General features: G+C 49.3%; 1 protein-coding gene across 1 annotated transcript in view; it reads left to right on the top strand.

Annotated features, from left to right (window-relative positions):
- The window catches only part of plg (plasminogen), a gene marked incomplete at its 5' end in the record, with an annotated part of 15356 nt that extends 228 nt beyond the window's left edge, over nucleotides 1–15128 (top strand). The window contains 18 exons of the mRNA XM_083688314.1: nucleotides 1424–1562; nucleotides 1991–2097; nucleotides 3384–3498; nucleotides 3830–3969; nucleotides 4497–4617; nucleotides 4887–5005; nucleotides 7312–7474; nucleotides 7675–7799; nucleotides 8350–8506; nucleotides 9454–9662; nucleotides 9999–10147; nucleotides 10489–10582; nucleotides 10981–11095; nucleotides 11865–11939; nucleotides 12820–12960; nucleotides 13192–13298; nucleotides 13928–14073; nucleotides 14883–15128. Coding sequence (XP_083544440.1) covers nucleotides 1424–1562; nucleotides 1991–2097; nucleotides 3384–3498; nucleotides 3830–3969; nucleotides 4497–4617; nucleotides 4887–5005; nucleotides 7312–7474; nucleotides 7675–7799; nucleotides 8350–8506; nucleotides 9454–9662; nucleotides 9999–10147; nucleotides 10489–10582; nucleotides 10981–11095; nucleotides 11865–11939; nucleotides 12820–12960; nucleotides 13192–13298; nucleotides 13928–14073; nucleotides 14883–15041 — 2381 coding nt within the window. The 3' untranslated portion in view covers nucleotides 15042–15128. The remainder of the gene's footprint in view (nucleotides 1–1423; nucleotides 1563–1990; nucleotides 2098–3383; nucleotides 3499–3829; nucleotides 3970–4496; nucleotides 4618–4886; nucleotides 5006–7311; nucleotides 7475–7674; nucleotides 7800–8349; nucleotides 8507–9453; nucleotides 9663–9998; nucleotides 10148–10488; nucleotides 10583–10980; nucleotides 11096–11864; nucleotides 11940–12819; nucleotides 12961–13191; nucleotides 13299–13927; nucleotides 14074–14882) is intronic.
- Nucleotides 15129–15148: the final 20 nt, after the last annotated feature.

Genomic DNA, 15148 nt, shown 5'->3' with positions numbered 1-15148 from the left:
GTGATGTAATAACTCGTGCAAAAACTAGTCATGACTCATGACATTAGTTTTGAGGGGTACTGTTCCCAGACACAGATTAACCCTAATATACTAGACTAAAATGCTTCACCAACTGGGATGTTCTAATGGAATTGTCATTTAGTCCAGGACTAGGTTTAGAAGTCAAAGTAAAAGTTTATTTACCACATGCATAGAATACAGCCGTGGACGATGCAATGAAATGCTTCGGGCAAGCTAGCTCCTCAACAACGCAATACAATATAATAATAATCAAACCAATAACATAACATGGCAGCAGAACACAGCAGCAGTATTGGACAGTAGCGTAATCTGTGTCTGGGGAACGAGGCCTTTAAGTAGTATAACAGTAAGTCATTACAGCAGGCCTACATGTTATACTGTAGTTAAACACTAATAGGTAGAACATTACCACATTCTCCATTCAATATGTATGTATTATATATTAATAATAATGTATTTTCTTATTTGTGAATTGATTTGGGACATGTTTTTGTGCTGTTCCTGTATCTTGTATGTCCACAGTTCACTCATTAAGTCAATAGACCACAATGTTGCAACCCCAACCCACCGATGGCCTGTTATAGCAGCCTAGCCCTGACTCCCCTGGGCCACAGCATTGCATAACAGTGGAGGTAGTACAGGATAACTAGGCCCAGAGTCATGCTGTAGTTCCACAACTGAGTCATGCTGTAGTTCCACAACTGAGTCATGCTGTAGTTCCACAACTGAGTCATGCTGTAGTTCCACAACTGAGTCACTTTTAAATCTTACTCAGTCTTTATTGGTTGGTTTGTTGGTTTGTTGGTTTAGTCATTGGTGTCCTGGACGACTCAAAATGGCTGACAGTAAGAGATTATGCTAAGATATTGGGATATTATTATACTGTAATGGAGTTGTACTGTACATGAGGGGAGGCTGGTGGAGGAAGAAATCGGAGATAACATTCCTCATTCCATTCCATGCATTACAATGAGCCCGACCTCCAATTTCTACCTCCACCAGCCTCCCCTGGTGTACATCCTTATAATACATATACTGGTGCATTACACCTGCACATAGTACCTCAATCAGTGTTGCTGTCCTGGATAATCACACCAACATCAAAACATTAGAGTTTATGAAGCATCATAAGTGTTATGAAGCATCATAACCTAAGTGTTATAACACAACATAGTTATGTAGTTTGCAAGGTATGCTACACCTAGATGTTGTGCTGATTTTATTGTATGTTTTAAATGTTGTAATGTTTTATTGACTGCTGCTGCTTTCTTGGCCAGGTCTCCCTTGCAAAATAGACTTTGTGTTTCAATGGGCTTTTCCTGGGTAAATAAAACAAATATGTATATATATATATATAACGCGACATAACCTGTTATAAGGCATCATAACCATGTTTCCTCAGTCAGTGGCGGTGTCCTGGATGATGAGTACGCCAAGACGGAGGGGGCGTGGATCCTGTCTCTGACCAAGAGAGAATACTCACTAAGCAGCGTCCTAGAATGTGCCGTCAAATGTAACCTTGAGACCTCTTTCACATGCAGGTAATTTACTGGTATCTTTCACATGCAGGTAATTCACTGGTATCTTTCACATGCAGGTAATTCACTGGTATCTTTCCCATGCAGGTAATTTACTGGTATATGTAAACTTCAGTTACTCTGTTATTCTCTGGTTCTAGAGATGTAGTTAGACGTAGAACCCTTTTGGGTTCCACGTAGAACCCTTTTCACAGAAGGTTCTAAATGGAGCCTAAAAGGGTTCAACATGGAACCCAATAGGGTTCTCCAAAAGGTTCCTCTATGGGGACAAATAAAGAACCCTTTTAGAACCCTTTTTTCTAAGAGTGTAGAGATACATTTACATGTTTACATTTCAGTCATGTAGCAGATGATCTTATCCAATGTGACTTTCAGTAAGTACCTGTACATCAGTGGAGTAGTCTTTTCAGGTCATTTATGTGTCTTTTCAGGTCATTTATGTACATTGAGAAGGACCAGGAATGTTTCACCATACCAGCAAACACCAAATCGGAGCAGGTCCTGCGCAGAGCGAGTGCGGCTCTGTACGAAAAGAAATGCAAGTCCTAATGCTTTGTGTCTGTGTCTTCTATAATGGCCTCTGTAGAAGTATCTGTGTCTTCTATAACGGCCTCTATAGAAGTATCTGTGTCTTCTATAATGGCCTCTATAGAAGTATCTGTGTCTTCTATAACGGCCTCTGTAGAAGTATCTGTGTCTTCTATAACGGCCTCTGTAGAAGTATCTGTGTCTTCTATAACGGCCTCTGTAGAAGTATCTGTGTCTTCTATAACGGCCTCTATAGAAGTATCTGTGTCTTCTATAATGGCCTCTATAGAAGTATCTGTGTCTTCTATAATGGCCTCTATAGAAGTATCTGTGTACTGTACTTACTTTGACTAGGCCTGCTAGGGCCTTCCTGTCAGGGCTGCCTCCCAAGAGCCCGGTTCTTCTCTCCACCTGGTAGTCACATTTAGGTAATTTTTTTTAGTGGAGCAGAGTACAGAAAGTAAGGTTATGTCAGCAGGGTATGGACATAGCCCATGCTGACATAGGCATATGTGTGCACTGTAGGCCATGTTGCTAGACCACTGGACCACCCCAGGCAGTCAACTGATCAATTAGTGTTATTGATTGATCGGAGAGCTTCCTCACCTGGTGTCTCAGGACTCAGTCAGTGCATGCGGAGAGGAAATTATTACATTATTCATGGGGAGAATACTATATGAAATTCACATATCACCGTTCTGAATCACACATATTAGAGTTGAATTTAGGACTGAGTTTCCAGTACTGTACATTAATGTTTGTCCTTTGTTAAGTTGTCTTCATTATCCGTGGTTAATGTATAACCCTTGTGTGGAGTGGGCAGAGAGAGGTCTGGACTATGTCTGTCTGTCTGTCAGTCAATAACTAGAGGTGAGGCAGATTATCTAAACAGACTAACTGTGGAAGGCACTATCGCAGAGATGGGCAACTGGTGGTGTGTGTGTGTGGGTGGGTGTGTGTGTGTGTGCGTGTGTGTTTGTGCGTCCGTGCGTGTGTGTGTGCGTGCGTCTGTGTGTGTGTGTGCGTCCATTCATGCGTGTGCGTGTGCGTGTGCGTGTACGTGTGCGTGTGTGTGTAGAAGGCTCATAGGTGGAGTAGGCAAAAAGCCTCCTAGCAGACCTGGTTTAAACAATGATTTGAATAACTTATCTGTGCTTGCTTGTATTTGCCTGGTGCCATTGAGTATATATATTATCTAGGAGAGTGTGTTATATTATCTAGGAGAGTGTGTTATATTATCTAGGGGAGTGTGTTATATTATCTCTAAAGAATAAAATATCTCCTCTGCTCATCCAGTGTACCTGTTGGAGTGTGTGAATGGGGTCGGTATGGACTACAGAGGGACCAAGTCCAAAACCAAGTCAGGGAAGACGTGCCAGAGATGGGCAGCGAAATTCCCACACAAACCTAAGTATGTATGGACCCCAACACACACACACCTAAGTATGTATGGACCCCAACACACACACACACACCTAAGTATGTATGGACCCCAACACACACACACCTAAGTATGTATGGACCCCAACACACACACACACACCTAAGTCTTTTGATGTATACATCTAATGTAAGAGTATCAGTTTAACACGCTGTGTGTGTGTGTGTGTGTGTGTGTGTGTGTGTGTGTGTGTGTGTGTGTCTGTGTGTGTGTGTCTGTGTGCATGTGTGTGTGTGTGTGTGTGTCTGTGTCTGTGTGTGCGTGCGTGTGTGTGTGTGTGTGTGTGTGTTTCCTCCAACAGCATTACGCCTCAGAGCCACCCCAAGGCGGACCTGGAGTCCAACTTCTGCAGGAACCCGGACGAGGACAGCAAGGGCCCGTGGTGCTACACCACCGACCCTGACACGCGGTGGGAGAGCTGCGACGTGCAGGACTGCAGCGGTACGAACATGCGACCGAGGCAGGGTTTGAACCTGGGTCTCCCGCATGGAAGACATGTGAAAAGCGTTTTGTTAGTTTTTTAGGTTATTTTTTGGAGTGTGGTACTGTACACTGATATTGTTCTGTTTTTATTGGATAGAGACAGAGGAGAAAGACAGGAAACAGGAGGAGAGGGCAGGTCAGCAGGGAGGAGAGGGTGGGTCAGCAGGGAGGAGAGGGTAGGTCAGCAGGGAGGAGAGGGTAGGTCAGCAGGGAGGAGAGGGCAGGTCAGCATGGAGGAGAGGGTAGGTCAGCAGGGAGGAGAGGGCAGGTCAGCAGGGAGGAGAGGGTAGGCCAGCATGGAGAAGGTAGGTCAGCAGGGAGGAGAGGGTAGGTCAGCAGGGAGGAGAGGGCAGGTCAGCAGGGAGGAGAGGGCAGGTCAGCAGGGAGGAGAGGGCAGGTCAGCACCATTCTCCCTTTGAGCCCGTCCTCCCATTTCTACCTACGCCGGCCTCCCCTGACGCGCCAGTGTTGTGTTCTCCCCTCAGAGGAGTGCATGGTGTGCAGTGGTGAGGACTACAGGGGGAAGATCTCTGCCACAGAGAACGGCTTCACCTGCCAGAGCTGGAACGCACAGAAACCCCACAACCACGGATACATACCCAGCGCGTAAGGGCCCCCCCTACAGTCCGTCAGAGGCATATCTGTGCAGGGGAGGCTGGTGGAGGTAGAAATCGGAGAACGGGGGGCTGATTGTAATGAATGAGCTTCGGAATGAGCCCGTCCTCCGAGTTCTACCTCCACCAGCCTCCCTTGTGTCTGTGTATTATAAATGTTATACAGAACGTTATATCTATCTAACCATCTCTCCCCTCCCCCCCCCCCTCTCTCTCCCCCCTCCCCTCCCCTCCCCCCCACCCCTCCCTCTCTCTCTCCAGTCTTCCAGAGAAGTATCTGGAGATGAACTACTGCAGGAACCCAGACGGCGACCCCAAACCCTGGTGTTTCACCACCAGCCCGTCCAAACGCTGGGACTTCTGCTCCATACCGCGATGCGGTGAGACGGCCTCCCCTCTCCTCTATCCCTCCCCTCTCCTCTATCCATCACTCCTCTCCTCTATCCATCACTCCTCTCCTCTATCCCTCTCCTCTCCTCTGTCCATCACTCCTCTCCTCTATCCCTCCCCTCTCCTCTATCCCTCCCCTCTCCTCTATCCATCACTCCTCTCCTCTATCCCTCCCCTCTCCTCTATCCATCACTCCTCTCCTCTATCCATCACTCCTCTCCTCTATCCCTCTCCTCTATCCCTCCCCTCTCCTCTATCCCTCCCCTCTCCTCTATCCCTCTCCTCTCCTCTATCCATCACTCCTCTCCTCTATCCATCACTCCTCTCCTCTATCCCTCCCCTCTCCTCTATCCATCACTCCTCTCCTCTATCCATCACTCCTCTCCTCTATCCCTCCCCTCTCCTCTATCCATCACTCCTCTCCTCTATCCCTCCCCTCTCCTCTATCCATCACTCCTCTCCTCTGTCCATCACTCCTCTCCTCTATCCATCACTCCTCTCCTCTATCCATCACTCCTCTCCTCTGTCCATCACTCCTCTCCTCTATCCATCACTCCTCTCCTCTATCCATCACTCCTCTCCTCTATCCATCACTCCTCTCCTCTATCCATCACTCCTCTCCTCTATCCCTCTCCTCTCCTCTATCCATCACTCCTCTCCTCTATCCATCACTCCTCTCCTCTATCCCTCTCCTCTATCCATCACTCCTCTCTTCTATCCATCACTCCTCTCCTCTATCCCTCCCCTCTCCTCTATCCATCACTCCTCTCCTCTATCCATCACTCCTCTCCTCTATCCATCACTCCTCTCCTCTATCCATCACTCCTCTCCTCTATCCATCACTCCTCTCCTCTCCTCTATCCCTCTCCTCTATCCATCACTCCTCTCCTCTATCCCTCTCCTCTCCTCTATCCCTCCCCTCTCCTCTATCCATCACTCCTCTCCTCTATCCATCACTCCTCTCCTCTATCCCTCCCCTCTCCTCTATCCATCACTCCTCTCCTCTATCCCTCCCCTCTCCTCTATCCCTCCCCTCTCCTCTATCCCTCCCCTCTCCTCTATCCCTCCCCTCTCCTCTATCCCTCCCCTCTCTCTCATTTACATTTATGGCATTTAGCAGACGCCTTTATCCAAAGCGACTTACAACAAATACATTTGTTTAAGTAATTGAAACATCTATCCATCAGTTATCATAAGAAAAAGTAATATATGGTAGGACCAGGGGCTATTGGCAGTCACAATGCTAGAAGAAGGAAGAATTATTTTTAATTTTTTTATAGGAGAGAAACTTGTACAGGGGGGTAGTGGGGATGAAGAGGTCTTTAGGAGGGACAGTTAAGATGTAGCCTGAAGAGATGGGTCTTCAATTTACGGCAGAAGATAGGTAGTAACTCTACAGTCATGACAGCAGCGGGAAGCTCGTTCCACCAGCGGGGCGCCACGACAGTGAAAAGCCGTGACCGAGTAGCGCGGTTGCTGCATCCACATAGAGGTGGCGGTGCCCGGCGGGCAGCCGAGATGGAAGAGCGGACTGATCGGGCCGGGGGGGGTTTGGGGGCTGACCATTGCTTGCAAGTATGGAGGGGCTGTTCCCTTTGCCGCCCGGTAGGTGAGCACCAGGGTCTTGATTCTGATGCGAACTGCTACTGGGAGCCAGTGAAGGGTGTGAAGGAGGGGACTGACATGGGAGAATTTGGAGAGATTGAACACCAGTACAGTTCTCTACTGTGATAGAGATGTAGAGGTGTAGCGTCGGTGTGTCGTCCTGAGGGATGAAATAACAGGAATGGGGAGGAAGCACATTGTGATATTTGCCGGTATAGAGATAGAGGGTTTGTGGGCAATACAAGATGTAGGTAGCACTCAATACACACAGAGGAATGAAAAAAAAAGAAAAAACTGATAGAAAAAATACTTAGTAGTTTGGCCTTCCTCTCAGGCCTTCCTCGATGGACTCCACAGATTGACTCCTTCGTCTTCGTGTCAGGAGGCTGTCGTAGAGTCGCTCTTTGACCGTCTCCTCTATCCCTCCCCTCACTCCTCTCCTCTCTCCCTACCCCTATTCCCTCTCTTCCTCTATTCCACCCCCCTCCTTTCTGTCCCCTACCTCCTCTGTCCCTCCTCTGTCCCTCCAGGCCATCATATCCTGATCTACTAACTGTCCCTCAGCCTCAGAGTCTCAGAGCCTCCCACGGCAGTAGAGGAGCTCACCTGGGTCATACACCTGTCTGACTATGTCCTCTCCTCTTCCCTCCTCCACCCTCCTCCCCCCATCCCTCCCTCCTCCTCCCTCTAGCCGCGGAGCCTCCCACGATTGCAGCGGAGCTCACCTGTGCCACAGGTGAGGGCGGGGCCTACAGGGGCACGGTATCCGTGACGATCTCAGGCAAAGCCTGTCAGATGTGGTCGACCCAGACGCCACAGAAGCACAACCGGACGCCGGATAACTACCCATGCAAGTAAGATCAGAGATGGGATTGGTCAGTTTTTTTTATTTATTCAAAAAAGCATTTGTACAGCTCAAATTTAAAAAAATAAAAATAATGTTGTTGAGACTGAGCCAACTTACAGAAAACAAATACTGTGACTGTCAGTAATGTGTGACTGTGGTCTGTTACTGATGTCTGTGACTGATGTTTGTTATTACTCTGTGTCTCAGAGGCTTGGAAATGAACTACTGCAGGAACCCAGACAACGAGAGGATGCCCTGGTGTTACACCACGGATCCTGAGACACGCTGGGAATACTGCAAGGTGCCCAGCTGTGGAGGCGCCCCTAGACCAGGTCAGGGGGGCGTGGGGGGGGGGAGGCAGGAGGGGAGGGAGGGGAGGAGGGTGGGAAGAGGAGGAGGAGGAGGAGGATGAAGATGGTGATGATGATGAAGATGCCAGGTGCACCAAAGTTACTGTCACAGTACGTCTTAGCCCTGACTAACATCGCAGAGAATAACTTTATTGTCTTTTATTGCTAACATAGAATAGAATGGAACATAACTTTATTGTCCATCTGTGGATGGAAATGTGCCTTTGGCATCACCATGCACCATTTGTGAAAACTTCATCATCATATCACACACATTAAAACACATTATCACCACATCACATCCTCCACAGGAGGCTGGTGGAGGTAGAAATCAGAGGACAGGCTCTTTGTCATGCATGGAATGGAGTGACGAATGGTATCAAACACACATATCAGACACAGGTGTTTGATCACGTTCCTCATTCCATTCCAAGCATTACAGTGAGCCCGTCCTCCTGATGTCTACCTCCCCCAGCCTCCCCTGATATCACCACATCACAAACTCATAGGTCTCATCCCATTGGTTCCCCAGAGGAGCCGGTCATCCCCCCGGCGGTGGACTGCTACGAGGGCAACGGGACGGGGTACCGCGGCGTGATGTCAGAGACCATCAGCGGGAAGAAGTGCCAGGCTTGGAGCGCCATGACGCCTCACGCCCACAAGAAGACGCCGCAGAACTTCCCTCAAGCGTGAGGCCCACAGCCTACAGCCTACAGCCTAGCAAGGGAGGCTGGTGGAGGCAGAAATCGGAGGACGGGCTCAGTGTAATGCATAGAATGGAATGAGGAACGGGATCAAACACCTGTGTCTGATACGTGTGTTTGATACCATTCGTCACTCCATTCCATGCATTACACTGAGCCCGTCCTCCGATTTCAGCCTCCCCTGGATGATGTGATGTGGTAATGTGTTTTAATGTGTACTACAGTTCACAGCCTACCAGGGGAGGCAGAGGCCGGACGACAGGCTCTTTGTAATGCATGGAACGTAAAGACGAATGGTGTCGAACATTCCTCTTTCCATTCCATGCATTACAATGAGCCCGTCCTCCGATTTCAACCTCCACCAGCCTCCCCTGCAGCTTACAGCCTTCAGTGTCAAATACAAGCTCTACCACTACAGCTCCAATAAGACTCTCGACACAACACTACATCCTTTTGTTGATGTATTTTCACACACATTAACAAAGAGAAAAGACAACATGAAGACATAAAGGCTTTGTGCAGGTTTCAGAAACCCTGTGGACCTTGTTGAGGAGGACAGTCTCACAACATCTCCACTCCATTTGTCTTACTTTTAACAGAACTTTATTATTGAACGGCACAGAATGTAATCATTTGTTACAGTTTGCGCAGCATCAAAGAACTTTGTATAAAGATGTCTCATTATATTATTGATATTATTATTGGTTATTTTTCTTGAGTGGGGCAGTCCCACTCTTACATATATTTTTTGGGATAAAGACAGGAAAATAAGGGTATGTCAGCAGAGTATGTCAGCAGGGCATGGGCTGGATTCGAACCCATGCGGACATGGGCATGTGTGTGCACTGTAGGCCACCCCAGGTGACCAGATTCAGTATTTTGATGAGTGAAATCACAGTGAAGTTAAATCTATTTATTTCCATGTTTCATAGCGATCTGAGAAGAAACCTGTGTAGGAACCCTGATAACGACCGCGCTCCCTGGTGCTACACTACTGACCCCACTGTTCGCTGGCAGTACTGCGGCGTGGAGAAATGCTCAGCCCCGGTGGTCACCAACACCACCAGCCCCACACTGACCAAGCCAGAGAAACCTGAGCTCCCCGAGCCCTCCGAAACCATACCGAAACCACCAGAGAAAGGTTGATCCACTATTTATGAATGCATTCAAAGGTTGATCACCACTATTTATTTATCCATCCATCCATCCATCCATCCATCCACCCACCCACCCATCCATCCATCCATTCATCCATCCATTCATTCATCCATTCATCCATCCATTCATTCATTCATTAATATATTTTTCTATCTGTCATTACTTACTTCATGACTTACTTGAAGATTTATTCATTCATTCATTACTTAATAACTTTTTTTTTATTCAAGATTTACAGCACTTCATCCAATGTTCATTGAATATTCTGAATGTAGCAGTTAATCTGTGGTGATGTTTTATGCTGGCTGTATTTCTACAGACTGTAAGGTGGGCAGCGGTGGGACGTACAGGGGTCCTACTGCCATGACGTTGACGGGTGTGACCTGCCAGGCATGGAGGGCCCAGAGCCCCCATAAGCACGTCAGCTTCACCCCAGAGACACACCCCGACAAGGGCCTGGACTCCAATGTAGGTCCATGGAATCTCTCTCTCTCTCTCTCTCTCACACACACACACACACACACACACACACACACACACACACACACACAGTTAATGTAGTGGACTACCCAAGATTTCTATCGTTTTCTATTCAGCTTGTGTCAGTTGATTCAGTGTGTGTCAGTTGATTCAGAGGCCTGTCAGTTGATTCTGAGGCCTGTCCATTGATTCAGCGTGTGTCAGTTGATTCAGCAGGTGTCAGTTGATTCAGCATGTGTCCGTTGATTCAGCATGTGTCCGTTGATTCAGCATGTGTCAGTTGATTCAGCAGGTGTCAGTTGATTCAGTGTCCCCTTCTTGTCTGTTAGACATGCAGAAACCCAGATGGTGACGTCAACGGGCCGTGGTGCTACACTACCGACAGAGCAAAGAAATGGGACTACTGTCAGATCCCAGACTGTGGTACGTAAGAGGCACACACACACACACACACACACACACACACACACACACTACTGTCAGATCCCAGACTGTGGTACGTAAGAGGCACACACACACACACACACACACACACACACACACACACACACACAAACACACACACACACACATTCACACACACACACACAAACACACACACACACACACTACTGTCAGATACCAGACTGTGGTACGTAAGAGGCACACACACACACACACACACACACACACACACACACACACACACACTCTGTTCATCATTCACATAGGAATTACTGTTTTTGAGTTGTTTTTTTACGGGTTAGGGTTAACACAGTTAACAGTGAAACACAGCAAATTCAGTTGTTTCATTCAGACATATCTTCCTTTGTCGTCATCAGCTAGTCTGAAATGCGGGCAGCCGGTCACCAAGCCTATAAGGTGCTTCGGCCGCATCGTTGGAGGCTGTCCGGCCACACCTCACTCTTGGCCCTGGCAGATCAGCCTCAGGACCAAGTATGGAGGACATGGTCCTGTTCACTGTCAGGACCCCCATTAACATAAAGGGATGAAAGAATGGATGGATATGTGTGTGTGAGTGGGTGTGGGTGTGGGTGTGGGGTGTGGGTGTGGATGTGGGTGAGTGTGGGTCTGTGTGTGGGTGGGGTGTGTGTGTGTATGTGGTGTGTGTGTGTGTGTGTGTGTGTGGGTGTGGGTGGATTGATGGATGGATGGATGGATGGATGGATGGATGGATAGATGAAGAATATGAATGTCCATTATCTATGAGCTGGCTGGGAAGGTGCAGGCTGATGTCTGTCCTCTGTCCATCCCTCTGTCCATCCCTCTACCCATCCCTCTGTCCATCCCTCTACCCATCCCTCTGTCCATCCCTCTACCCATCCCTTTACCCATCCCTCTACCCATCCCTCTGTCCATCCCTCTGTCCATCCCTCTGTCCATCCCTCTGTCCATCCCTCTACCCATCCCTCTGTCCATCCCTCTGTCCATCCCTCTGTCCATCCCTCTACCCATCCCTCTGTCCATCCCTCTACCCATCCCTCTGTCCATCCCTCTGTCCATCCCTCTACCCATCCCTCTGTCCATCCCTCTGTCCATCCCTCTGTCCATCCCTCTGTCCATCCCTCTACCCATCCCTCTGTCCATCCCTCTACCCATCCCTCTGTCCATCCCTCTGTCCATCCCTCTACCCATCCCTCTGTCCATCCCTCTACCCATCCCTCTGTCCATCCCTCTGTCCATCCCTCTACCCATCCCTCTGCAGCACTGGTATCCATTTCTGTGGAGGAACTCTGATCGCCCCCCTGTGGGTCCTGACTGCTGCCCACTGCCTGGAGAAGTGAGTCTTCTACTCGCAAACTAACCCTACAAGCTACTAGCTAACTAACCCTACATGTACTGTACAAGCTACTAGCTAACTAACCCTACATGTACTGTACAAGCTACTAGCTAACTAACCCTACATGTACTGTACAAGCTACTAGCTAACTAACCCTACATCTACTGTACCGCCTCAACACCACTCACCTTAGCCACCTGTCTTCACCTGGGTCTCACCTTGGTGTAATTAGGAGAGGGAAGGGGGGAGGAGAGGGGATGAATGAGCCAATAGAAAGCAGGGGATGATTAGGTGGTTATCCATAGTACGAGGGCCAGATTGAAAAATTAGCCCGGACATAATGGCCATCCTCTCCTCTCCTCCCTCCATCCTCTCCTCTCCTCCCTCCCTCCCTCCATCATCTCTTCTCCTCCCTCCCTCCCTCCATCATCTCTTCTCCTCCCTCCCTCCCTCCATCCTCTCTTCTCCTCCCTCCCTCCCTCCATCATCTCTTCTCCTCCCTCCCTCCCTCCATCATCTCTTCTCCTCCCTCCATCCATCATCTCTTCTCCTCCCTCCCTCCCTCCATCCTCTCCTCTCCTCCCTCCTCCTCCTTAGCCAGGATATAATATGGTGGTTGAGTGACACCTATGAATAGCCTCCTCAGCAGTACAGAGGCAGCAGTTAGCCCCGTTGATGGCATGAACTGATTCTGAGGCTACAATGATGGAAATACATATTTTTTCTGTGTGTGTGTGTGTGTGTGTGTGTGTGTGTGCGCGTGTGTCTGTGTGTGCGTGCGTGCGTGCGTGCGTGCGGCATGCCTGTGTGTGTGTGTGTACGTGTGTGCATGCGTGCGTGCGTGCGTGTGTGTGTGCGCGGACGTGTGTGTGTGTGTCAGATCCAAGAGGCCGTCAGCCTATAAGGTGTACCTGGGTATCAACACAGAGAGAGCCAACGAGGCGTCTAAGCAGGAGAGGAAGCTGGACAAGCTGGTCATGGGGCCGGCCGGGGCCGACATCGCTCTGCTGAAGCTGGAGACGTGAGTGTGACTGGCCTTCCAGGGGGAGGCTGGTGGAGGTAGAAATCGTAGGACAGGTTCATTGTAATGCATGGAATGGAACGAGGAATGGTATCAAACACCTCCAAGGTTGTGGTGTAAAAAGGCCAATGTGTGTGTGTGTGTGTGTGTGTTTGTGTGTGTGTGTGTGTGTGTGTGTGTGTGTGTGTGTGTGTGTGTGTGTGTGTGTGTGTGTGCGCGTTTGGTTACCAGCCCTGCACTTCTCAACGACAAGGTGTTACCGGTCTGTTTACCTGACAAGGACTACGTCGTCCCCTCTGGAACACCGTGCTACGTGACGGGATGGGGAGAGACTCAAGGTACACCAGGGACGTGCTTGGTTCATCACCATGTCTCATCACCATATCACCATGTCTCTCATAATACAAGAGACAAGAATGTTCAAAGGTCGTTCACCTGCGGTGGTCCAGTGGTCCAGCACCATGGCCTACAGTGCACACATACGGCCATGTTGGCATGGGTTAGAATCCGGCCCGTGTCCTGCTGACCCGCCCTCTCCTCCCTGCTGACCTGCCCTCTCCTCCCTGCTGACCTGCCCTCTCCTCCCTGCTGACCTACCCTCTCCTCCCTGCTGACCTGCCCTCTCCTCCCTGCTGACCTACCCTCTCCTCCCTGCTGACCTGCCCTCTCCTCCCTGCTGACCTGCCCTCTCCTCCCTGCTGACCTACCCTCTCCTCCCTGCTGACCTGCCCTCTCCTCCTGTCTTTCCTGTCTTCCTCTACTGTCTCAGTCCAATGGAAAACTGAAAAATACAAGGGTGGGACTCCCACACTCCAAGAAACAACCTTAAAAAAAAATTGTAATTCACAAGTTTATTCTTCTCTTCTACAAGTCCAGTCCTTAACTGATGAAACTGCACCAAAGAGTTTTTTTGAAGGTTTTTTTTATTTTATGTTTTGTTGATAACTGATAATAAGTGTGTTTGCAGGGACCGGTGGAGACGGGGTGCTGAAGGAGACTGGGTTCCCCGTCATCGAGAACAAAATATGTAACAGACCGGCCTACCTGGCGGGCAGGGTCAAAGATCACGAGATGTGTGCTGGCAACATCGAGGGAGGACAGGACAGCTGCCAGGTAGGAAACGCTTTACTACAGATGTACACCACACCTCACCTCACCACACCTCACCACACCTCACCTCACCTCACCTTACCTGACCTCACCACACCTCACCTGACCTGACCTGACCTCACCTGACCTGACCTGACCTCACCTGACCTGACCTCACCTCACCTCACCTGACCTGACCTGACCACACCTCACCTGACCTGACCTCACCACACCACACCTCGCCTGGCCTGACCTGACCTGACCTCACCACACCACACCTCGCCTGACCTCACCTGACCTGACCTGACCTCACCTCACCTGACCTCACCTCACCTCACCTCACCACACCACACCTGACCTGACCTGACCTCACCTGACCTCACCTGACCTCACCTGACCTGACCTGACCTCACCTGACCTCACCTCACAACACCACACCACACCTCTGCTCACCACACCACACCACACCACACCTCTGCTCACCACACCACACCATAACACACCACACCTCATCCCTCAAACACTGGTAGACAAAGACTGACAGTGTGTGTTTCAGTAAGGACTGTGGTTTGCAGTATTCTGACTACTTTGATAATGATGATGACTATGATGACGTTAATGACTGTGATGATGATTATGATGATGATGATGACGGTAATGACTATGATAATGATGATGAAGATGATGACGATAATGACTACGACGATGATGATGATGATGATGACGATGACTATGATGATGATGACGATAATGACTACGATGACTATGATGATGATGGTAATAAAGATGATGAAGATGACGATGCTCCTAACCTACGACCTCTAACCCCCCAGGGTGACAGCGGAGGTCCTCTCGTCTGCCACGCCCAGAACACCTTTGTCCTCCAGGGGGTGACATCGTGGGGCCTGGGCTGTGCCAACGCCATGAAGCCCGGGGTGTACGCCAGAGTGTCCAAGTTCGTGGACTGGATCAACACGAACATTAACCCCTAATCAGCCCCCCCAATGTATCTGTATGTAATCTGGAGTTGACTGTGACTGTGACTTTTATCCCAAGACCGAATCAAATCAATGGGTCAATATCTTCGTCTGTAACAGGC

Source organism: Argentina silus (assembly GCF_951799395.1).
Source record: "Argentina silus genome assembly, chromosome: 17".
NCBI lineage: Eukaryota > Metazoa > Chordata > Actinopteri > Argentiniformes > Argentinidae > Argentina > Argentina silus.
Note: the sequence above shows the minus strand (reverse complement) of the source record. Positions and strands in the feature narration are given on the sequence as shown.